The sequence below is a fragment of the Pelodiscus sinensis genome, chromosome 7 (genome assembly GCF_052426305.1).
Source record: "Pelodiscus sinensis isolate ZL-2025 chromosome 7, ASM5242630v1, whole genome shotgun sequence".
Taxonomy (NCBI): domain Eukaryota; kingdom Metazoa; phylum Chordata; order Testudines; family Trionychidae; genus Pelodiscus; species Pelodiscus sinensis.
In genome coordinates, this window is record NC_143058.1 from 1,417,316 (window position 1) to 1,441,398 (window position 24,083).

The 24,083-nt window shown below is 72.7% G+C and overlaps 1 protein-coding gene across 2 annotated transcripts; it reads left to right on the forward strand.

The window, feature by feature from the left end:
• The first annotated feature begins 156 nt into the window (after positions 1–156).
• Positions 157–23,643, forward strand: DNPEP (aspartyl aminopeptidase). Of its 2 annotated transcripts, XM_089779590.1 has the most exons (15): positions 157–284; positions 785–875; positions 3,561–3,649; positions 4,933–5,046; positions 6,893–7,018; positions 7,332–7,462; positions 8,091–8,172; positions 9,010–9,117; positions 12,154–12,231; positions 12,927–13,010; positions 15,901–16,061; positions 16,253–16,292; positions 16,540–16,641; positions 20,830–20,997; positions 23,539–23,643. In XM_089779590.1, the coding sequence occupies exons 1-15, from the start codon at positions 279–281 to the stop codon at positions 23,587–23,589; spliced, it is 1,431 nt and encodes a 476-aa protein (XP_089635716.1). In that variant the 5' UTR covers positions 157–278; the 3' UTR covers positions 23,590–23,643. The 2 variants fall into 2 exon arrangements, with proteins under 2 accessions (XP_089635716.1, XP_089635717.1); XM_089779591.1 differs by lacking the exons at positions 20,830–20,997; positions 23,539–23,643 and adding an exon at positions 17,347–17,418.
• Positions 23,644–24,083: the final 440 nt, after the last annotated feature.

The following is a 24,083-nucleotide window of genomic DNA, read 5'->3' on the forward strand; positions in this document are numbered from 1 at the left end:
CTGCCAGGGCTGGGAATGGGCCACGTGAGGGTTCCCTGCTCTGCCCCCCCCGGCGCTCCCATGTCCCCAAGGGGGGTCTATGGGGGGACGGGGGGGCCCGAGGGGGGGTCCATGGGCCGATGGGGGGTGCGAGGGGGGGTCCGTTGTACCGGGCTGTGTTGGTTCTTCCCGGCCCGCAGGGGGCGGCAGCGCGCTCGGGCCGTGCCGGGGGCGGGGCCGGGGGCGGGGCCGGAGCCGGAGCCGGAGCCGGAGGCGGCAGCGGGAGTCAGGCCGGGATCATGCAGGTACCGGGGGAGCGGCCGGGCAGGGCCGCCCTGGAGTCCCCCTAGCGGAGCCCCTCCGCGGCGCTTCGGGGGGGGTGCGGGGGGGCAGGGCCAGGGCGCTGCGGGGGGGTCGGGCCGGGCAGGGTCGGGGGGATTCGGGGGGGTCGGGCAGGGTCGGGGGGATTCGGGGGGGTCGGGCAGGGTCGGGGGGATTCGGGGGGGTTGGGGGGATTCGGGGGGGTCGGGTAGGGCCGGGGGGGTCGGGGGGATTCGGGGGGGGGGGGGGGGTCGGGTAGGGCCGGGGGGGTCGGGGGGGTGCGGGGGGGTCGGGCAGGGCCGGGGGGATTCGGGGGGGTCGGGGGGATTCGGGGGGGTCGGAGGGATTCGGGGGGGTCGGGCAGGGCCAGGGGGGGTCGGAGGGATTCGGGGGGGTCGGGTAGGGTCGGGGGGGTCGGGGGGATTCGGGGGGGTCCCTCCGCCAGGGCTTGCCCCCCCGACTAACACGCTCCCCTGCCCGCCAGGCGTCCGTGGCCGGTGACTCCAAGCGAGCCGTGCAGGCGGCGGCCCAGAAGTTCCTGAAGTTCGTGAATCGGGGCCCCTCCCCGTACCATGGTAAGGGGGCTGGGGGCTCCTGCCGGTTCCGAGAGCTGCCTCCGGGGGGCCAGGGAGCCGGGCAGCAGCACGGAGCTGGCTGGCTGCAGCGTGGCCCCCTTTTCCTCTGGCCTCAGGCTCTGTTCCCTGGGGGGCAGTGACTCCCCAGCAGGGTGACCCCTTGGCCCGCCCGGGCAGGTGCCAGCTTGCCAGGGAGTTAACCTGGGACACGCCCAGCGAGCTGGGCACCGGGCCCGTGTCTCCCCCTGCCCCTGCCCCTGCGTGGCTCTGCCACCCCGAGTCCCAGCGCCTGTTCCGCCCCCCCCCCCCCCGCCTCTCTCTAGGGCTGCCCTCTGCCCCGGGCTCGCCTGGCAGCCGGCCAGGCCCAGGGCGGGCCTGCGGGGAGCCAGCGTCCCCACGTGGGTAGCAGAAGCCTGCCAGAGCCCACAGGGCGGGGCTGCAAGACCAGGCCCTGCCCCGTGCTCAGAGGGGTTCCCAGCCCTGCTTCCTCCTTCCTCCTCGCTCCCTGCCCCGGGGCAAAGTGGCGCCCACACGCCTGTCGGCGCAGGCAGGGCCGGCTCCCCGCGCCAGGCCGGGGCAGGAGGGAGCTGCCTGCCCCCAGCAGTCTCCAGCAGAGGACCCTGCGGGGCAGTGGGGACGGGGCGGGGGCTCCAGTGCCCTCGCTCGGCTCGGCACGGCCCCCGGAGGTGCCAGCTGCAGGGGGAGCGGGGCCAGTTTCCTGCACTCGGTGCCCATTGGCCTCTAGTGGGGGGCCTGGCGTGACCCTGGGGAGAGGGGGGCTCAGTCCCCGGGCCGGCCCCTGTGCTGGGCTCCCCCGGGGTGCAGCCTGGGGGGCCACTGAGCCTCAGTCTGCCTGGGCTGCCCCTCCCAGTGCTGCTGTGACACGCTGCACCCCGCTTCACGCCTGGCATTCGCCCAGCTGCTCGTGAACTCACGAGAGGGGCCCCAGCCAGTCCGTCCCCTGCACCCCGCTTCACGCCTGGCATTCGCCCAGCTGCTCGTGAACTCACGAGAGGGGCCCCAGCCAGTCCGTCCCCTGCACCCCGCTTCACGCCTGGCATTCGCCCAGCTGCTCGTGAACTCACGAGAGGGGCCCCAGCCAGTCCGTCCCCTGCACCCCGCTTCACACCTGGCATTCGCCCAGCTGCTCGTGAACTCACGAGAGGGGCCCCAGCCAGTCCGTCCCCTGGCAGGCCCGGGCTGTGCCCTCTGCCCTCTGCCCTGGGCAGGCGCCTGGCCGCTAGCGCCGGCCCGGCCCTGGCGCGCGTCTCGCCTCAGACCCGCGGGCTGTAGGCGCCGGAGCGGGCCCGGGGTGCGGCAGCTGCCAGGTGAGCACAGGGCGGCGCCCGAGAACCCGCCCTGCAGCCCCCTGTGCGGGTGCAGGCCCCTCGGCCCTGCCAGGCTGCCTGGGGCCCTCGTCCCGCCCGGAGCTGAGCTGGGCGGGGAGGATGCGACGGCCCTTGCCCGCCGGGAGACCGGACAGACCTGTGGGGCTGGCTCCACGGTGCCGCTGCCGGGCGGCGCCCACGGGCTGCAGGGAGACCAGCCCCAGGCCCCCGTTCTGTCGGCCCGTCCTCTGCCCTTGGCCCCGGGACAGCCCTTGGGCCCGGCTGCCCTCTGTCCCCCACCCTCCCCAGGCTGCGTCTGTAACCTCGCAACGGCGTCGGGGCGCCTGGCAAAGCCCCCGAGCCGCCCTCCCGGGGGGGCAGCGCCCTGGGCAGGGCCCCTCCCAGCAGCCCAGGCACGGGGGGGGCAGCGCCCCGGGAAGGGCCCCCCCGGCAGGCCAGGCACGGGGGGGGGCAGCGCCCCGGGAAGGGCCCCTCCCGGCAGGCCAGGCACGGGGGGGGGCAGCGCCCCTCCCAGCAGCCCAGGCACCGGGGGGGGGCAGCACCCCGGGAAGGGCCCCCCCGGCAGGCCAGGCACAGGGGGGGGGGGCAGTGCCCCGGGAAGGGCCCCTCCCGGCAGGCCAGGCATGGGGGGGGCAGCACCCCAGGAAGGGCCCTCCCGGCAGGCCAGGCACGGGGGGGGGGCAGCGCCCCGGGAAGGGCCCCCCCGGCAGGCCAGGCACAGGGGGGGGGGCAGTGCCCCGGGAAGGGCCCCTCCCGGCAGGCCAGGCATGGGGGGGGCAGCACCCCAGGAAGGGCCCTCCCGGCAGGCCAGGCACGGGGGGGGGCAGCGCCCCGGGAAGGGCCCCCCCGGCAGGCCAGGTACGGGGGGGGCAGCGCCCCGGGAAGGGCCCCTCCCGGCAGGCCAGGCACGGGGGGGGCAGTGCCCCGGGAAGGGCCCCTCCCGGCAGGCCAGGCACGGGGGGGGCAGCGCCCCGGGAAGGGCCCCTCCAGGCAGGCCAGGCACGGGGGGGGGGCAGCGCCCCGGGAAGGGCCCCTCCAGGCAGGCCAGGCACGGGGGGGGCAGCGCCCCGGGAAGGGCCCCCCCAGGCAGGCCAGGCACGGGGGGGGGCAGCGCCCCGGGAAGGGCCCCTCCCGGCAGGCCAGGCACGGGGGGGGCAGCGCCCCGGGAAGGGCCCCCCCGGCAGGCCAGGCACGGGGGGGGCAGCGCCCCGGGAAGGGCCCCCCAGGCAGGCCAGGCACGGGGGGGGGCAGCGCCCCGGGAAGGGCCCCCCAGGCAGGCCAGGCACGGTGGTTCTGGGGGGGCTTGGGGCGCCTGACGTCTGCGTGGTCCCCGCAGTGGTTGCCGAGTGCCGGAGCCGCCTGCTGCAGGCCGGGTTCCAGGAGCTGAAGGAGGCTGAGCAGTGGCACATCCAGCCTGAGCACAAGGTAGGGCGGGGGCTGGGCCGGGGGCAGAGGCCAGGGTGGGAGTGCGCAGGGCTCTGGGGCAGGGGGGAGGGCCAGGCTGGGGGGTGGGGCGGGGTGCGCAGGGCTCTGGGGCAGGGGGAGGGCCAGGCTGGGGGGTGGGGCGGGGTGCGCAGGGCTCTGGGGGCAGGGCGTGGGCCAGGCTGGGGGGTGGGGCGGGGTGCACAGGGCTCTGGGGGCAGGGGGGGAGGGCCAGGCTGGGGGGTGGGGCGGGGTGCGCAGGGCTCTGGGGCAGGGGGGAGGGCCAGGCTGGGGGGTGCGGCGGGGTGCGCAGGGCTCTGGGGCAGGGCGGGAGGGCCAGGCTGGGGGGTGGGGCGGGGTGCACAGGGCTCTGGGGGCAGGGGGGGAGGGCCTGGGGGCAGGGGGGGAGGGCTGGGGGGTGGGGCGGGGTGCGCAGGGCTCTGGGGCAGGGGGGAGGGCCAGGCTGGGGGGTGGGGCGGGGTGCGCAGGGCTCTGGGGGCAGGGAGGAGGGCCAGGCTGCGGGGTGGGGCGGGGTGGTCAGGGCTCTGGGGGCGGGGGGTAGGGGCCAGGCTGGGGGGTGCTGGGGGGTGGGGCGGGGTGCTCAGGGCTCTGGGGCAGGGGGGAGGGCAGGGGGAGGGTCAGGGCTGGGGGGTGGGGCGGGGTGCTCAGGGCTCTGGGGGCAGGGGGGGGCCAGGCTGGGCCAGGGCTGGGGCGGGGTGGGGCGGGGTGGTCAGGGCTCTGGGGGCGGGGGGTAGGGGCCAGGCTGGGGGGTGCGGCGGGGTGGGGGGTGGGGCGGGGTGCTCAGGGCTCTGGGGGCAGGGGGAGGGTGGGGGGTGGGGCAGGCTGGGGGGTGGGGGGGGCGGGGTGCTCAGGGCTCTGGGGGCGGGGGGTAGGGGGGCTGGGGGGTGGGGCGGGGTGCTCAGGGCTCTGGGGCAGGGAGGAGGGCCAGGCTGGGGGGTGGGGCGGGGTGGTCTGGGGGCAGGGGGGGGTGGGGCTCTGGGGGCGGGGGGTAGGGGCCAGGCTGGGGGGGGGCGGGGTGGGGCGGGGTGCTCAGGGCTCTGGGGCAGGGAGGAGGGCCAGGCTGGGGGGTGGGGCGGGGTGCTCAGGGCTCTGGGGGCGGGGGGTAGGGGCCAGGCTGGGGGGTGCTGCGGGGTGCGCAGGGGGGAGGGGGGGGTGGGGCAGGGGGAGGGCAGGGGGAGGGCCAGGCCTGCTTTCCCCACCCCTAGGGGAGGGCTCGGGGCGGCTCCAGGCCAGCACCCCACCGGGCCTCTCCCCTTTCCCCCCAGTACTTCGTGACCCGGAACAGCTCCACCCTCGTCGCCTTCGCTGTCGGGGGCCGGTACCAGCCTGGCAACGGCTTCAGCCTCATCGGCGCCCACACGGACAGCCCCTGCCTCCGGGTGAGGGACCCTGCTGCCGCCTCCCGCCCCACCCGCGTGGCCCCCCCGGGGAGCGCCCGCCCCCCCCCCCCCCCCCCGCAGGGCTCTGCCTGATCTGTCCTCCGCTGCGCCCGGCTGTGCCCAGGACACTCACCAGCTCTGGAGCTTGTCCCCGGAGCTCCCCCGCCAGGGGCTGGCCAGTGGCTCCCGGCCCCGTCCAGCTGGGGCTGTCATAGAACCACAGAGCTGGAAGAGACCTCAGGAGGCCACGTCCAGCCCCCTGCTCTAGGCAGGACCAACCCAACTCAATCAACCCGGCCAGGGCCTTGTCAAGCCGGGACGTAAACACCTCTAGGGATGGAGACTCCACTACTTCCCTAGGGAACCCATCCCAGCGCTTCCCCACCCGCCTAGGGAAAGAGTTTTTCCTAATATCCAACCTGGACCTCTCCCACCACAACGTGAGCCCATTGCTCCTTGTTCTGCCCTCTGTCACTACTGAGAACAGCCTCTCTCCAGCCTCTTTGGAACCCCCTTCAGGAAGTTGCAGGCTGCTCTCAAATCCCCCCTCACTCTTCTCTTCTCCAGACAAAACAGACCCAAGTCCCTCAGCCTCTCCTCATAGGTTATATGCTCCAGCCCCCGAATCATTTTCATTGTCCTCCGCTGGACGCTCTCCAATGCGTCCACATCCTTTCTGTAGTGGGGGGCCCAGAACTGGACACAACACTTCAGATGTGGCCTCACCAGAGTCGAATGGCTTAATGGGCTTAAAGTGCAGCAGGGGAGGTTTAGATTGGACATTAGGAAAAAATTCCTAACTGTCAGGGTGGTCAAATATTGGAATAAATTGCCCAGGGAGGTGGTGGAATCTCCCTCTCTGGAGATATTTAAGAACAGGTTAGATAGACATCTGTCAGGGATGGTGTAGACGGAGCTTGATCCTGCCTTGAGGGCGGGGGGCTGGACTCGATGACCTCTCGAGGTACCTTCCAGTCCTAGTGTTCTATGATTCTATGAATACAGGGGAATAATGACATCTCTGGATCTGCTGGCCATGCTCCTCTTAATGCAACCTAATATGCCATTCACCTTCTTGGCTACAAGGGCCCCTGTTGACTCATATCCAGCTTCTCATCCACTGTAACCCCCAGGTCCTTTTCTGCAGAACTGCTACTTAGCTGGTTGGTCCCCAGCCTGCACCAATACTTGGGATTCTTCCGTCCCAAGTGCAGGACTCTACACTTGTCCTTGTTGAACCTCATCAGATTTCTTGTGGCCCAATCCTCCAATTTGTCTAAGTCACTCTGGACCCTATCTCTGCCCTTAAGCGTATCTACCTCTCCCCCCAGCTTAGTGTCATCCGCAAACTTGCTGAGGATGCAATCCATCCCCTCATCCAGGTCATTAATAAAGATATTGAACAAAACCCACCCTAGAACTGAACCTTGGGGCACTCCACTAGAAACCGACCGCCATCCTGACATGGAGCCGTTGATCACTACCCGCTGGGCCCGGCCTTCTAGCCTCTTTCTATCCATCTTACCGTCCATTTATCCAATCCACATTCCCTCAACTTGCTGGCAAGAATATTGTGGGAGACGTATCAAAAGCCTTGCTAAAGTCAATGTATAGAACATCCACTGATGTGGGGGTGAAATCAACAAGGGGCCAGGCTCTCCCCACTGCCCCCTGCTGCCGGGGGCGGGGCAGTGCGGGCGGGTGACGGGGCCTGGCTCTCCCCACTGCCCCCTGCTGCCGGGGGCGGGGCCGTGCGGGCGGGTGACGGGGCCTGGCTCTCCCCACTGCCCCCTGCTGCCGGGGGCGGGGCCGTGCGGGCGGGTGACGGGGCCTGGCTCTCCCGCAGGTGAAGCGCCGCTCCAAGAGGGGCCAGGCGGGCCTGGTGCAGGTGGGCGTGGAGACCTACGGCGGTGGCATTTGGAGCACCTGGTTCGACCGCGACCTGACGGTGGCCGGGCGGGTGATCGTGAGGGTGAGTCCGGCCGGGTGACCCGCCCGAGTTCGGCCACTCGCGCCTCGAGGGACCCGGCCTGGCCCCTGCTCTGCGCGCGAGCCCAGGGACCGGTGCAGGACCAGGCCACCGCGGGGCCTCGGAGCCTGGGGTTGTGTCCCGGAGCCGGTGGATCCGGTGACGCTCGCCCTGCCCGGCCCTGCCGTGGCGCGCGCCCAGTCCCGACTCCGCCGCTCAGCGCTGGGGGAGCTGGGGGCGGTGCCGGGGCCAGGCCTGGCGTCCCAGGACGGGGGGCCGGGGCCGGGCCCGCTGACACTCCCTGCTCTGCTTTCAGGAGCCGGCGGGCGGGCGCCTGGAGCAGCGGCTGGTGTGGGTGGAGCGGCCCATCCTGCGCATCCCTCACCTGGCCATCCACCTGCAGCGCAGCGTCAACGAGAGCTTCGGGCCCAACACGGAGCAGCACCTGTGAGGGCAAGGGGGCTCCGGGCTGGCCGGGCAGGGGGGCTCCGGGCTGGCCGGGCAAGGGGGCTCCGGGCTGGCCGGGCAAGGGGGCTCCGGGCTGGCCGGGCAGGGGGGCTCCGGGCTGGCCGGGCAGGGGGGCTCCGGGCTGGCCGGGCAGGGGGGGGGGCTGGGCCGGGCAAGGGGGCTCCGGGCTGGCCGGGCAGGGGGGCTCCGGGCTGGCCGGGCAAGGGGGCTCCGGGCAAGGGGGCTCCGGGCTGGCCGGGCAGGGGGGCTCCGGGCTGGCCGGGCAGGGGGGCCCTGGCCGGGCAGGGGGGCTCCGGGCTGGCCGGGCAGGGGGGCTCCGGGCTGGCCGGGCAAGGGGGCTCCGGGCAAGGGGGCTCCGGGCTGGCCGGGCAGGGGGGCGGGGGCCGGGCAGGGGGGCTCCGGGCTGGCCGGGCAAGGGGGCTCCGGGCTGGCCGGGCAGGGGGGCTGGGCTGGCCGGGAGGTGGGGTGCCATGGGGGACATAGCTGGCTTCCCCCAGGCGGCTGCGTTGGCATGGGACACCCCTTCTGGCAGCCCGGGGAGCAGGGGGGCGGGGCTCTGACGATGGCTCCGGCATGCGGGTGCCTGATGGAGCCTTGGCCCCCGCAGGGTGCCCATCCTGGCCACCGCCATCCAGGAGGCGCTGGAGAAGGAGGCGCCCGAGGCCGAGGCTCCCGGTGCCGCTGCCCAGGTGAGACAGGAGAGGAGCCGACTGCCGAGGGCCCCGTGCCGCGATCATCCCCTGTGGGCTTGCTGGGGGCCGGGGGGCACAGCAGAGCGGCATGTTCCGGGGGAGCTGGGGGGACCCAGCACAGAGCAGCATATTCTGGGGAGGGGCGCAGAGCGGCATGTTCCGGGCCGGGGGGGGGGCGGAGCGGCGTGTTCGGGGAGGATCCGGGGGGGGGGGCAGGGCGCAGAACGGTGTGTTCCGGGGGGGGGCAGAGCGGCATGTTCCCGCCTGGGGGCGCAGAGCTGCGTGTTTGGGGAGGATCCGGGGGGGGGCAGAGCGGCATGTTCCGGGCCGGGGGGGCGCAGAGCTGCGTGTTTGGGGAGGATCCGGGGGGGGCAGGGCGCAGAACGGTGTGTTCCGGGGGGGGCAGATGTTCCGGGCCGGGGGGGGCGCAGAGCTGCGTGTTTGGGGAGGATCCGGGGGCAGAGCGCGGTTTGGGGAGGACCCGGGGCAGGGCGCAGAACGGTGTGTTCGGGGGGGGGGGGCAGAGCAGCATGTTCCGGGCCGGGGGGTGCAGAGCGGCGTGTTCAGGGAGGATCCGGGGGGCAGGGCGCAGAACGGTGTGTTCGGGGGGGGGGGGCAGAGCAGCATGTTCCGGGCCGGGGGGGTGCAGAGTGCCAGCGTGTTCAGGAGGATCCGGGGGGGGGGGGCAGGGCGCAGAACGGTGTGTTCCGGGGGGGGGGGGGGCAGAGCAGCATGTTCCGGGCAGAGCCGGGGGGGGCTGCCATGCTTCCCTGCGGGGGGGTGTCTCGTGGCCTGTTGGTGGCCCTCGCCCAAGGGGCTCTGCTCTCGCTCCAGGCCGAGCGGCACGCGCCCGCCCTGCTCTCCCTGCTCTGCTCCCAGCTGGACGTGGCGCCGGAGCAGGTCGTGGAGATGGAGCTGTGCCTGGCAGACACGCAGCCGGCGGTGAGTGCCCAGGGCCCGGCGCGGGGGGCATCGCCAGGGCAGCGGCTGCCCCTCCGGCACAGGCGGCTGGGCGGGGCGGAGGCTGAGACTGCCGGGCCCAGGAGCTGCAGAGCCCAGGACGGGCGCGAGGGGCAGCTGCCAGCCGGGGGCGCTGCCGGGGGTGGCAGGGCTGGGTCTGTGGCCTGGCCGCGAGCGGGGGGGGCTCTGCCAAGCTGTGGGGTCCAGCCCCAATCTAGGCCCTGGGGTGCCTGAAGGGGGAGGTCCCCAAGAGCCCCTCGGCTGGGCACCCGTGATGGGGGCGTGTCCCTGTGCATGGACCGGGGGGCAGGTGTCACAGATGCACAGGGTCAGCCCCTCCGCCCCCCCCCCCGGTGCTCTCCCTCACTTCTAGCCTGCAGCTGCCCTGCGCAGACAGGTCCTGGGGGGGGCTGTGGGCCGGATGGGGAGCCTGGGCCTGTCGGTGACTCCCCTCGTCTGCGTGGTCCCCCCCCCACTGCTTCTGGAAGAAGCAGCAAGGGGGGTAGCCCCACCCACAGAGAGGCAGCAGCATGAGGGGAGGGGCACCGGCATGAGCGGGTACATGCAGGAAGCGGGCGCCGCCCACACAGGTGGGGGGCAGGCAGGAGCCAGTCCTTGGGGTGGGGCGCCAGCTGAAAAGCTGCCCCCCCCACTGCACTCCCAGTGGCGCCGTCAGGGGAGCGGCTGTTTGCTCAGGGGGTGCAGGCCGGGGTGGGTGAGTCACTGGGGCTGGCGCCTGGCTGGGCAGGGCATTGCAGTGAGGGTTCGCCCGGGGGGGCCCCGCCCAGCACGAGAGGTGAATCGCCCCGCTGGGCCGGGGCCCGGGGTCTCCCCCTCCTGCGCGGCTCTGCCCCGGCGTCCCTGCCCAGCCTGCGGCTCCCCGGGCTCTGCCCCGCCCCCACGGCCATCGCGCAGCCGGCTCTGAGCGTGCCCCCTCGAAATTGAAAACAGGGGCGGGCAAGTGAAAGGGGCTGGGGGCTCAGCCCCATGAAGCCACCTTGTGCCCCAGGGAGGGCTCCAGCCCCCCTCGCCCCACCCGAGACCCAGCCCCTCCTGCCCCCCCACCGCAGGTGTGTGCTCTGCCGGGGGCGTCCCCCGCTGTCCTGGGGCGGGTTGTCAGTCTCCAGGGCCCAGCCCAGCCCCCCGTTTCTCCCCTCCCCTCAAGCTGGGGGGTGAGGATCCAGGAGGGTGAGCGGGCCCCCTTGTTTCGGCTACTCCAGGGGGAGGGACTCTTGGTCCCGCCCAGGGGGCGTCTGCCCTGTACCCCGTGTCCCCACCTGACCTCCCCCACAGGCCCTGGCCCAGCCTGGGCAGGTAACAACCCAGAGCGAGACAGGGCGGGAGGCGGGGACGGTCCCAGGCTGGGGGGCAGGCCTGGGGTGCAGGGCCGGTCTGGCTGGGCGGGGGCTGCCTGCCCTGGCTCCGGGGGCACAGGGTGGCCTGCGCTGCGCCGCGTCTCTGAGAACGATGAACCTTCGACTCCACGGCCCGGCTCAGAGTCCCCTCTGGCTGCGGGGGGCAGGGTGGGGGGCCCCGACGCACCGTCACTGGGGGCACCGCTCAGGCAGCCCCGAGAGCCAACTGGCTCCTGTCCTGCAGGGCAGCCATGCGCGCTGCTGGGGAAACTGAGGCACACAGCCAGCTCTAAGCGCTGCAGCAAAGTTCCCCCTGTGCGGCCGGGGGGCAAGCAGGCGGGTTGTAACGGGTGCCGATCGCGCCTGGGGGTCCCTGCCGCTGGGCAGCCCCTGCAGGCCCCCCGGCCCCCGGCCCGCTCCCTCCTGGTGCGGCTGCCGCACGCTTCCCCTGGGGGCAGCCTCTGCAGCTCCCAGCGTGGCTGCCCCACAGCTGCCCTGGGGTCCCAGCCTGCAGCCCCCCCCAGGCGTCGCCCTTCCAGCCCCGCTCCCAACCCCGGGGTCCCAGCCTGCAGCCGCTGCCCCTCCCTGCAGCCCCCCCCAGGCATGGCCCTTCCAGCCCCGCTCCCAACCCTGGGGTCCCAGCCTGCAGCCGCTGCCCCTCCCTGCAGCCCCCCCAGGCATCGCCCTTCCAGCCCCGCTCCCAACCCTGGGGTCCCAGCCTGCAGCCGCTGCCCCTCCCTGCAGCCCCCAGGCATCGCCCTTCCAGCCCCGCTCCCAACCCTGGGGTCCCAGCCTGCAGCCGCTGCCCCTCCCTGCAGCCCCCCCAGGCATGGCCCTTCCAGCCCCGCTCCCAACCCTGGGGTCCCAGCCTGCAGCTGCCCCTCTGCCCCTCCCTGCAGCCCCCAGGCATCGCCCTTCCAGCCCCGCTCCCAACCCTGGGGTCCCAGCCTGCAGCCGCTGCCCCTCCCTGCAGCCCCCCCAGGCATCGCCCTTCCAGCCCCGCTCCCAACCCTGGGGTCCCAGCCTGCAGCCGCTGCCCCTCCCTGCAGCCCCCCCAGGCATCGCCCTTCCAGCCCCGCTCCCAACCCTGGGGTCCCTGCTGACGCCGCTGCCCCTCCCTGCAGCCCCCCCAGGCGTCGCCCTTCCAGCCCCGCTCCCAACCCTGGGGTCCCAGCCTGCAGCCGCTGCCCCTCCCTGCAGCCCCCCCAGGCATCGCCCTTCCAGCCCCGCTCCCAACCCCTGGGGTCCCAGCCTGCAGCCGCCGGCCCCTCCCCCTGCAGCCCCCCCCAGGCATCGCCCTTCCAGCCCCGCTCCCAACCCTGGGGTCCCAGCCTGCAGCCGCTGCCCCTCCCTGCAGCCCCCCCAGGCATCGCCCTTCCAGCCCCGCTCCCAACCCTGGGGTCCCAGCCTGCAGCCGCTGCCCCTCCCTGCAGCCCCCCCAGGCATCGCCCTTCCAGCCCCGCTCCCAACCCTGGGGTCCCAGCCTGCAGCCGCTGCCCCTCCCTGAAGCCCCCCCCAGGCATCGCCCTTCCAGCCCCGCTCCCAACCCTGGGGTCCCTGCTGACGCCGCTGCCCCTCCCTGCAGCCCCCCCAGGCATCGCCCTTCCAGCCCCGCTCCCAACCCTGGGGTCCCTGCTGACGCCGCCCTTGTCTCTTGTTGCAGGAGCTGGGCGGCGCCTTTGAGGAGTTTATCTTCTCGCCCCGCCTGGACAATCTGCACAGCTGCTACTGCGCCCTGACCGTGAGCGGGGGCTGTTCCAGAACCCCCGGCCTGCGCCTGTCCCTGGGGGGAGGGGGGCTGTTCCAGAACCCCCGGCCTGCGCCTGTCCCTGGGGGAGGGGGGCTGTTCCAGAACCCCCGGCCTGCGCCTGTCCCTGGGGGGGGGGGGCTGTTCCAGAACCCCCGGCCTGCGCCTGTCCCTGGGGGGGGGGGGGCTGTTCCAGAACCCCCGGCCTGCGCCTGTCCCTGGGGGAGGGGGCTGTTCCAGAACCCCCGGCCTGCGCCTGTCCCTGGGGGGGGGGGGGGGGGGAGGGGGGCTGAGAACCCCGGCCTGCGCCTGTCCCTGGGGGGGAGGGGTGCTGTTCCAGAACCCCCTGCCTGCGCCTGTCCCTGGGGGGGGGGGGCTGTTCCAGAACCCCCGGCCTGCGCCTGTCCCTGGGGGGGAGGGGGCTGTTCCAGAACGCCCGGCCTGCGCCTGTCCCTGGGGGAGGGGGCTGTTCTGGGTCTCCCGGCCTGCGCCTGTCCTGCGGGGGGGGAGATGTGCTGGGACCCTCGGCCTACGCCTGTCCTGGGTGGGGGGGGGGCTGTTCCGGAACCCCCGGCCTGCGCCTGTTTTCCTGCCATTCAGCAAGTGCTGAGGCTCCGTGGGTTCTGCCCCCCGTGGCCCCATTCCCAGCCCGGCTCCGCCCCATGTCCTGGCCCCTTCTGCCCCTGCAGGCCCTGATCGAGTCCTGCGAGGGCCCTGGCTCCCTCTCCCAGGAGCCCAACGTCCGCCTGGTCATGCTGTACGACAACGAGGAGGTGAGTGGGGCTGGCTCGGCTCTCAGGTCCTGCCCACGCGCGGCCCGTCCGTCCCCGGGCGGGACCCCCCCAGTGCGGCAGCCCCTCCTCAGGGAGCCCCCTCCAGCGCAGTGACCAGCCCTTTCCCAGGGGCCACTCCAGTGCAGCGACCCTCTGTTGGGGGCCCCTCTCCCCTGGGGGTCGCCCTCCGCCTCCGGGACGGCGCCTTTCAGGGCCTCCAGCCGCCTCCTCTGCCGTGAGCCCCTCGGGGGTCCCCCTCTCCCCCGGGCCCCCTCCCAGAGGGGACAGCGCCCCCCTGCTCCCCACCCCAGAGCGGCCCCCGGCCAGCGCCCAGCAGGAGGGGCTATGGGGCTTTGAACCCAGCAAAGGATCCCTCAGGCCAGTCGCCTGGGCCCCCCGCCCCACGTCTGAGTCTGCCCTGCAGCCGGCTGAGTCCTGCCTGCCCTGCCCTGCCCCCAAAACAGCCCCCGTCCCCCAGCCGAGCCCCAGTACCCCAGCAACAGCCCCTCCCCCGCCAGTGTCTCTCCCCAGGTAACCGGGTCGCCTGGGCCCCTCTTCTCCCCTCCCCGTCCAATGTTCTCCCCTCGCTGATCCTCACGGCCATCGCCGACTGACACTAGCTACGAACAGTCACCCGAACAGGGCACCCGTGCCACAGACAGCGCTCCCAGTGACCCTCACGGCCATCACCGACTGACACTAGCTACAAACAGTCACTCGAACAGGGCACCCGCGCCACAGACAGCGCTCCCAGTGACCCTCACGGCCATCGCCGACTGACACTAGCTACAAACAGTCACTCGAACAGGGCACCCGGGGCGCCACAGACAGCGCTCCCAGTGACCCTCACGGCCATCGCCGACTGACACTAGCTACAAACAGTCACTCGAACAGGGCACCCGCGCCACAGACAGCGCTCCCAGTGACCCTCACGGCCATCGCCGACTGCCACTAGCTACGAACAGTCACCCGAACAGGGCACTCGCTCCACAGACAGCGCTCCCAGTGACCCTCACGGCCATCGCCGACTGCCACTAGCTACGAACAGTCACCCGAACAGGGCACCCGCTCCACAGACAGCGCTCCCAGTGACCCTCACGGCCATCGCCGACTGCCACTAGCTACGAACAGTCACCCGAACAGGGCACTCGCTCCACAGACAGCGCTCCCAGTGACCCTCACGGCCATCGCCGACTGCCACTAGCTACGAACAGTCACCCGAACAGGGCACTCGCTCCACAGGCAGCGCTCCCAGTGACCCTCACGGCCATCGCCCGACTGCCACTAGCTACGAACAGCCACCCGAACAGGGCACTCGCTCCACAGGCAGCGCTCCCAGTGACCCTCACGGCCATCGCCGACTGCCACTAGCTACGAACAGCCACCCGAACAGGGCACCCGCGCCACAGACAGCGCTCCCAGTAGGGATGTTAAATATCGGTTAATAGAATAGTTGTAGCTGCTGCTGCCCATCGCATGGCCCCCCCTGCCAGGCCGCTGTGACGGTGAGGGGGTTCCCCGATCCTGCAGCCCTGTAGCAGCAAGGACAGACCCCACCAGCCAGTAGAACAGAGGGTGTGACGGCGCGTTGGGTTTCCCGCCTCCTGCACCCCCAAAGTGGCACGGACAGACCCCACCAGCCGGTAGAACAGGGGAGTTTATTGCCTCTCCAGGGTACAGCCCAGCACAGATGTAATCTGGTTCCAGGGCAGGCCTAGGATGCCTCAGCCCCCTTGAGATGGGGGAGCCTGGGCCCCTACAAATCTAGCCCCCTCCCATGTCTGTTCTCCTCCTGCTTCCCCGCCGGCAACAGCCTCCCCCCCAGCCAGGTGCTGGTCTCCCCCCTCCCTTTGTCTCTCCCTGGGAGCTGAGCCTGGGTGTCTGGGTCAATCCACATGTGGGCGAGTGTGAGAATCTCCCATTCCCAGGTCGCAGAGCAGACAGCACCCCCCCCCCCCCTCCGCCGCAGCTCAGGGCTGCTCTTGCTCACGTGGCTGCAAACAAAACCCTTTGGCCTTCCAGGCCAGGCCCACCGGGTCCCCTCTGCCTCCCGCAGCCCCTGAGCTCCGAGTTCCCCCGAGCGAGGCTCCGGGGCAGGCAGTGTCCGCGGGGACGCAGCGGGGCCCAGCCCGGGAGGCCTCGTCTGGCCTGGTCAGCTGAGCTCAGCCCCACTGCAGTGACCCCACTGACCCCGGCTCCTCCCCCGAGACAGCCGGGACCATTCACCTCCGTGTCTGTCAGCCGCCCAGATGCAAACCCCCCAGGAACTGAGGCGCAGGCTGGGGTGTGAAAACATCACCCAGGGTCCTACCATCACCCTGAGGAACGTTCTGATATAAAAGGAGAGCCTGGGGCTATGGGGCGAGAGTGGGGAGCACCGGCAGAGTGGGGGGGGCCAGGGCTGGGGCTGTGGGGCGGGCGTGGGGGGTACTGGCGGAGCGGGGGGCCCAGGGCTGGGCGGAGTGGGGGGGGCCAGGGCTGGGCGTGCTGGGGCTGTGGGGCGGACGTGGGGGGCACCGGCGGAGCGGGGGGGTTCCCGGGGCTGGGTGGGCTGGGGCTGTGGGGCGCACCGGCGGAGCGGGGTGGTTCCCGGGGCTGGGCGGGCTGGGGCTGTGGGGCGGGGGGGTCCCAGGGCTGGGGCTGTGGAGCAGGCGTGGGGGGCACTGGCAGAGTGGGGGGGGTTCCCGGGGCTGGGCGGGCTGGGGCTGTGGGGCGCACCGGCGGAGCGGGTGCGCTGCAGTAGCCAGGGGTTCAGCCCCTCAGCGAGGCGTAGCAGGAGGCCACCGTGGCAGCCGTGGGGGAGGCATGTTTGAGGAGGGGGCTCTGACTGGGCGTGGGCTGTCGTTCCCGGGGGGAGGCCTGAGGCCGTGCTGATGGGCCCTCCCTGCAGGTAGGCTCAGAGAGTGCGCAGGGTGCCCAGTCGCTGCTGACCGAGCTGGTGCTGCGCCGCATCTCGGCCGCGCCCCACAGCCCCACGGCCTTCGAGGAGTCGCTAGCCAAGTCCTTCCTGCTGAGCGCCGACATGGCCCACGCAGTGCACCCCAACTACCTGTGAGTGAGCGGGGCCGCGGGGCAGGGAGAGGGGCCGCGGGGTGGGGAGCAGGGCCGCGGGGCGGGGAGAGGGGGCGCGGGGTGGGGAGCGGGGCCGCGGGGCGGGGAGAGGGGCTGGGGGCGGGGCGGGGAGAGGGGCGGGGAGCGGGGCCGGGGACCGGCCTGGCAGTAACACGCAGCCCCTCTTGCAGGGACAAGTATGAGGAGAATCACCGGCCGGCCTTCCACAAGGTGAGCACGGCCCCCCGCCGAGCCGGGCTCTTCGCCTGCGGGGCAGCCCAGAGCTCCGTCTGCCCAGCGCCGGGCGCCCCCACGGCTGCTCTGAGCCCCCCTCCACCAGTGCCGGGCCTCCTGGGGGATGGAGGAGGGCATCGCCCCGCCGTGCCCAGTGCCTCGCCCCGCGGCTTGGCCTGCCCGGCTGGGGCACAGCAGGGAAGGGGCTGGGGATCCGCACCAGGCTGAGTCTGGGTTGGCGCAGGGCCCGGTGATCAAGGTGAACAGTAACCAGCGCTACGCCTCCACGGCCGTCACCGAGGCAGTCATCCGGGAGATCGCGGCCCGCGTCGACGTGCCCCTGCAGGTAAGCGCTGTGCTCACGGGTCCCGCCACGGTCACTGGCAGATGGGGGGCCAGGCGACCCCAGCTCCCTCTGCCCCCTGCACTGAGGCCAGCTGTATCAGCCCCCTCGGGGGCCTTTATCTCCCTGGGGTGCAGGGCTGCGGGGCAGTGTCTGCAGTGAGGCCGGGGGCCCTGGGGGTGCAGGGCTGTGTGACGGACCAGGCCGTGTCTGGGCACAGCTGAGGGCGTCCGCTCAGGGCGAATTGCTCAAATCCAGGGCTCCTTACAGCCCCCGACTGGTGACCTCTCCACACAGGCCACACACCAGTCCCACAGAGCGCTTCAGCTGCCTGCCTGAAGCCTCCCGAGCAAAACCCCTCCAACACCCCAGCAATATCCGTGCCCCAGATGGCCCCGGGCCTCATACACCGGTGGGGGGTCCTAGCACCCAATCCCACCTACCCCGAACAAGTCCTGTCCAGTTCTAAGAAACCAGCCACAGATCCCTGGTCAATTTCCCCTCTGGACCTTACCCACAAATCACGCTGGGCCAATCCTTTAGAATCTATATCTAAAGGTTTATTATTACTAGAAAGAAAAGCCTGAGAGTAAGGTTATTAAAGTACAGTACGTTACATGCAGCGAATCTCCCAGTCCTCGATGCAGGCTCTAGCAGAGATGTTGCAGCTGCTGGTTTAAAAGTTCTTATTGCACATCCTACGATCAGGATGGGTTCACAGGTCTTCCGGGCTCTTCAATCCCTGCAGTGCTGCCTCTGGGATGAAGTGCTGAGCTGAGAACAAAATGGCATCGACCACATGGCCTCTTTATACCTCCTTCCTGGCCTCTTCTTGTATGCAGCAAGTCACCTGGTCAGAGGCCAATCTCTATGTTCCCTGCTGGCTGCCCTCAGGTGACAAATCCCATTCTTTGGGTGTGTCCATAGCCTATTGAGAGTCATTGTTCCACAGGGCTTTGCTACTCAGCCTGTCCATAGCAATGCTTAGCCACATTCACAGAAATATTCAGCTTCCACACAGATTACAGATTCCTACCTACACACACAGACATTATACACTCACATAAATAGTGTACACAGGATCAGAAAACAACAAGCTCCCATTCAATACCCCACATGGCTCCCTTTATACCAATTTCTGGGGCCAGCACCCCCACCTAGGGGTGCAGCAGCGATCTGGCTGCTTCCCTCCAGTTCGGTAATGTGACAGGCTGCCAGGCAGTGTCTGCAGTGAGGCCGGGGACCCTGGGGGTGCAGGGCTGCCGGGTAGTGTCCTCCTGCAGCCCGAAGCCAAGCAAGCCGCCCCTCAGGACTGAGCTGCTCCCTTCCCCTGGCCCGACCCCTTGTCTCAGCCCCCTGCAGCGACGCCCTCCTCCGGCTGCCCAGTGTGTCCCGGGCTAGGGGAGAGCCCTGTGCTGCCCTTGGCCTGGGGTCCCTTGGCTGCAGCGCTTCCTGCAGGGCGAGGGGCTGTGCCTTCCAGCCGCGTCCCTGCTGGTCCCCAGGGCGGTGTCCCGGCAGCCCTGCCCGGCCCAGCCCCGTGCCAGGAGAGAAGTGCCACGCGGAGAACGCACGTACGGGATCTTCCAGGGGAGAAGGCCACAGGCCACGTTTATTGAGAATCCAGTAGAAAAACAGATGGCGTCTGCTTCAGAGAGAGAAACTCCCCCCGCGCGCACACACACGCACGCGTCACACACACGCGCGTGCGCACACACACACACGCGCGTGCGCACACACACACACACGTGCACACACACACACGCACGCGCTCACACACACGCGCACGCGCTCACACACGCGCGCGCACACACACGCACGTGCGCACACACACACACACACACACACACGTGCGCACACACACACACACACACACACACACAAAACCTTGTTGCTTGAAGTTCCCAGTGGGTTGCTCGCAGTATCTCACTGGCCAGGCAGGTTAAGAGTGGGGGGTCCCGGTCTGGGCCGACACTCCGCGCTTGACAAGACGAGCCCCGCAGATCCGTGCAAGGCCCCCGACTTCTGTAGGATTTTTCTCCCATCAGGTCTGTGCATTTTGCTTCATCGGCTCTTACTCAACCCCCATCTGTTCTGCTTAGCGGCTGTTTATCTGGGAGTTAGTCTGGACTCCGCCATGGCTGTGGGTGTCTCCTCCCCGTGTCAGCTCAGGGCTGTCGTGTGTGTAGTGGCCCTTGCTCCTTAACACGCCAAGGCCGCCCACGCCCCTCCCTCGCTCTGCTTTGTGTGGGGCCTTGATGCCTCTGAGTCTTCCAGCCCCTCACTTCCCTCATCCGGACTCTGGAACTGCCGGGCCCCAAGCTGTTACCTCTCCAAGCGCTCACACGCCCCCGCCCCCCCCGAGCTCCTCGCACAAAGCTCCTGCGGGTGCAAACGTTTCATTCGTCGCTTCTCTTTCCTTTGCCTCGCCACCCGTATTCCGACTGCCCCCGAGAGCCACAGCACGGCCCCGCCGCCCCCCGCTGCCCCCCACGGCCCCGCCGCCCCCGCTGCCCCCCATGGGCCCTGCTGCCCCCCGCTGCCCCCCACGGCCCCGCCGCCCCCCGCTGCCCCCCATGGGCCCTGCTGCCCCCCGCTGCCCCCCACGGGCCCTGCTGCCCCCCGCTGCCCCCCACGGCCCCGCTGCCCCCCGCTGCCCCCCATGGGCCCTGCTGCCCCCCGCTGCCCCCCACGGCCCCGCCGCCCCCCGCTGCCCCCCATGGGCCCTGCTGCCCCCCGCTGCCCCCCACGGGCCCTGCTGCCCCCCGCTGCCCCCCACGGCCCCGCTGCCCCCGCTGCCCCCCATGGGCCCTGCTGCCCCCCGCTGCCCCCCACGGGCCCTGCTGCCCCCCGCTGCCCCCCGCTGCCCCCCACGGGCCCTGCCGCCCCCCGCTGCCCCCCATGGGCCCTGCCGCCTCCCACTGCCTCCCGCGGGCCCTGCCGCCTCCCGCGGGCCCTGCCGCCTCCCGCGGGCCCTGCCGCCTCCCACTGCCTCCCGCGGGCCCTGCCGCCTCCCGCTGCCTCCCGCGGGCCCTGCCGCCTCCCACTGCCTCCCGCGGGCCCTGCCGCCTCCCACTGCCTCCCGCGGGCCCTGCCGCCTCCCGCGGGCCCTGCCGCCTCCCACTGCCTCCCGCGGGCCCTGCCGCCTCCCACTGCCTCCCGCGGGCCCTGCCGCCTCCCGCGGGCCCTGCCGCCTCCCACTGCCTCCCGCGGGCCCTGCCGCCTCCCACTGCCTCCCGCGGGCCCTGCCGCCTCCCACTGCCTCCCGCGGGCCCTGCCGCCTCCCACTGCCTCCCGCGGGCCCTGCCGCCTCCCGCGGGCCCTGCCGCCTCCCACTGCCTCCCGCGGGCCCTGCCGCCTCCCGCGGGCCCTGCCGCCTCCCACTGCCTCCCGCGGGCCCTGCTGCCTCCCGCGGGCCCTGCCGCCTCCCACTGCCTCCCGCGGGCCCTGCCGCCTCCCACTGCCTCCCGCGGGCCCTGCCGCCTCCCGCGGGCCCTGCCGCCTCCCACTGCCTCCCGCGGGCCCTGCTGCCTCCCGCGGGCCCTGCCGCCTCCCACTGCCTCCCGCGGGCCCTGCCGCCTCCCACTGCCTCCCGCGGGCCCTGCTGACCGTTCAGATACAGACACACGCAGTCTGTCCGCCGGGTCGTTGCAAGGGGCGGAGGAGGCTGGTCCTGCCCGCTCTCCGGAGAAGGGCGCCCGGCAGCGCTGAGCTGTTTAACGCCTATTCGCACACTCCCCATGAGCACATTGCACAGCTCTGGGCCACGGGGCTGGCAGGGCCTGGGGGACATGCCTCAGCCGTGGGGCCTATGCTGCTGGCCCCACGGCTTACAGTCCCTGGGGGCCCCATAGAGCTGGCTACAGAGCTCAGATCCCTCCAACCCCCAGCTGAGGGCTGACAGGGTGGGGGCAAGGCACCCCCCATACTCCAGGGACTGGTTCACCCGGCACCCCCTCTTCCATGCGGCCCCTCACTCCGCATTGGCCCAGGGCTTTCCATGGCAAGGGACACCCCCCTATGGCCACCCTACTCCGGTGGCCCCTCCCTGGGGCCCGAGATTCCTGGGGGAGCAGCGTTGAGGGGCTCACAGCCTGCGTGCTGGGCCCTGGAGCGGCCCAGTCGGTACCCGTGGGTACCGGAGCCCGGCCTGCCTGGGACTGCTCTCCCCACCTGTGCGCTTTGCCCACCCAGGAGTTCATGGTGCGCAACGACGTGCCCTGCGGCACCACCATCGGGCCCATCCTGGCCGCCCGCCTGGGCCTGCGCGTGCTGGACATCGGCTGCCCGCAGCTCGCCATGCACTCCATCCGCGAGATGTGCTGCACCTCCAGCGTGGGGCAGAGCCTCGCCCTCTTCCAGGTGAGCCGCCCGGCCTCCCGCCCCCGATTCCCCCCGGCCTCCCGCCCCCGATTCCCCCCGCTCGCGGCCTCCCGCCCCCCGATTCCCCCCGCTCGCAGCCTCCCGCCCCCCGATTCCCCCCGCTCGCAGCCTCCCGCCCCCCGATTCCCCCCGGCCTCCCGCCCCCGATTCCCCCCGCTCGCAGCCTCCCGCCCCCCGATTCCCCCCGCTCGCAGCCTCCCGCCCCCCGATTCCCCCAGCCTCCCGCCCCCGATTCCCCCCGCTCGCAGCCTCCCGCCCCCCGATTCCCCCCGGCCTCCCGCCCCCGATTCCCCCCGCTCGCGGCCTCCCGCCCCCGATTCCCCCCAGCCTCCCGCCCCCGATTCCCCCCGCTCGCGGCCTCCCGCCCCCCGATTCCCCCCGGCTTCCCGCCCCCGATTCCCCCCGCTCGCAGCCTCCCGTCCCCGATACCCCCCGCTCGCGGCCTCCCGCCCCCGATTCCCCCCGGCCTCCCGCCCCCCGATTCCCCCCAGCCTCCCGCCCCCCGATTCTCCCCCCGCTCGCAGCCTCCCGCCCCCCGATTCCCCCCGGCCTCCCGCCCCCCGATTCTCCCCCCGCTCGCAGCCTCCCACCCCGGATTTCCCCCCGGCCTCCCGCCCCCGATTCCCCCCGCTCGCAGCCTCCCGCCCCCGATTGCCCCCGCTCGCGGCCTCCCGCCCCCCGATTCTCCCCCCGCTCGCAGCCTCCCACCCCGGATTTCCCCCCGGCCTCCCGCCCCCGATTCCCCCCGCTCGCAGCCTCCCGCCCCCGATTGCCCCCGCTCGCGGCCTCCCGCCCCCCGATTCTCCCCCCGCTCGCGGCCTCCCGCCCCCCGATTCTCCCCCCGCTCGCGGCCTCCCGCCCCCGATTCCCCCCGCTCGCGGCCTCCCGCCCCCGATTCCCCCCGCTCGCGGCCTCCCGCCCCCCGATTCTCCCCCCGCTCGCGGCCTCCCGCCCCCCGATTCTCCCCCCGCTCGCGGCCTCCCGCCCCCCGATTCCCCCCCGGCCTCCCGCCCCCCGATTCTCCCTGCTCGCGGCCTCCCGCCCCCCGATTCTCCCCGCTCGCGGCCTCCCGCCCCCCGATTCCCCCCCGGCCTCCCGCCCCCCATTCTCCCCCCGCTCGCGGCCTCCCGCCCCCCGATTCCCCCCGGCCTCCCGCCCCCCGATTCTCCCCCCCGCGGCCTCCCGCCCCCCGATTCCCCCCGGCCTCCCGCCCCCCGATTCCCCCCGCTCGCGGCCTCCCGCCCCCCGATTCCCCCCGGCCTCCCGCCCCCGATTCTCCCCGCTCGCGGCCTCCCGCCCCCCGATTCCCCCCCGGCCTCCCGCCCCCGATTCCCCCCGCTCGCGGCCTCCCGCCCCCCGATTCCTCCCGCTCGCGGCCTCCCGCCCCCCGATTCCTCCCGCTCGCGGCCTCCCGCCCCCCGATTCCCCCCCGGCCTCCCGCCCCCCGATTCCTCCCGCTCGCGGCCTCCCGCCCCCCGATTCCTCCCGCTCGCGGCCTCCCGCCCCCCGATTCCCCCCGGCCTCCCGCCCCCCGATTTCCCCCCGCTCGCGGCCTCCCGCCCCCCGATTCCTCCCGCTCGCGGCCTCCCGCCCCCCGATTCCCCCCCGGCCTCCCACCCCCCGATTTCCCCCGCTCGCAGCCTCCCGCCCCCCGATTCCCCCCGGCCTCCCACCCCCCCGATTTCCCCGCTCGCAGCCTCCCTCCCCCCGCTCGCAACCTCCCGCCCCCCGATTCCCCCCAGCCTCCCGCCCCCCGATTCCCCCCGGCCTCCCGCCCCCGATTCTCCCCGCTCGCGGCCTCCCGCCCCCCGATTCCCCCGCTCGCGGCCTCCCGCCCCCCGATTCCCCCGCTCGCGGCCTCCCGCCCCCCGATTCTCCCCCCGCTCGCAGCCTCCCGCCCCCCGACGCCCCCCGCTCGCAGCCTCCCGCCCCCCGATTCTCCCCCCGCTCGCAGCCTCCCGCCCCCCGATTCTCCCCCCGCTCGCAGCCTCCCGCCCCCGATTTCCCCCCGCTCGCAGCCTCCCGCCCCCGATTTCCCCCCCGTGCCCAGCCTCCCTCCCCATTCTCCCTCCCTGCACCCCTATTCTCTGCCCCCCTGTGCCCAGCCTCCCTGCCCCCCAATTCTCCATCCACCTGCCTCCCATGCCTGCTCCCCCCGATTCTCTGCCCCAGCCCCCAGGCCTGGCCCTTCACACCCCGATTCTCTGTCCTCTACCCCCTGTGCCCAGCCCTCTGCACACCCCACTGTTAGCCCCCGCCCCCCAATTCTGTCCCCTGCCCCGCCCCCGCCCCGCTGCTGGGTCCTGCTGCCCTGACCTCCCCTTATTCTGCCTGCTCCGGCCCCTCCCTGGCCGGTTGCATCCCTGAACGGTTGCCACGGCAACCCGCAGTGGCCTTGAGTCAGTGGTTGGTTACTGTGGCAACATCATCCGGCACTAAGTGACTAGCTGGCTGCCATGGCAACGCTTGTGTAACTGAAGGGGGGCGCTGGTGACCTGATCTCTGCTTCTCTCCCTCCAGGGCTTCTTCCGCCTGGTCCCGGAGGTGAGCCGCAGCCTGCTGGAGGGCTGAGCCGGGCCCCCATGACCCGCCCCCCGCGGGGCTATTAAACGCATTCGCCGTTCACCGAGTGTGGCTTGGGGGGCAGGAGCGACGTCACGGGGCTGCGAACTTCCCCCAGGAGTGCCCGCGGGGGAGCTGCCAGCGCCTCTCTGGGCCAGGTTCACCCAGCGGCCTTGGCACCCGGGCGCCTGGAGCCCTTGGGCTGGCCGGCCCCCACCCCCACCCCAAGCCGGGCAAGAAACGGGCCTGATGCACTGGCTGCAACTCGCAGGGGGCTCTGGCTCCCCCGGCCTGCCTCTGGGCACGCTGGCCTGTCCCCTTCCTGGGGGCTGGGAGCTCCCCACCCCCAACCCAGGGGCATCTGTGCATCAGCAGCTTCTCTGGGGGGGCTGGGGCAGGTCGCTGGCCAGTGTGTGCAGGGCTCAGCCTGGGACCTGCCGGCCTTGCAGCCGGGGACTCTGGAACCTACTGATGGCAGTGAAAGGACACATTGCTTGCTGCTG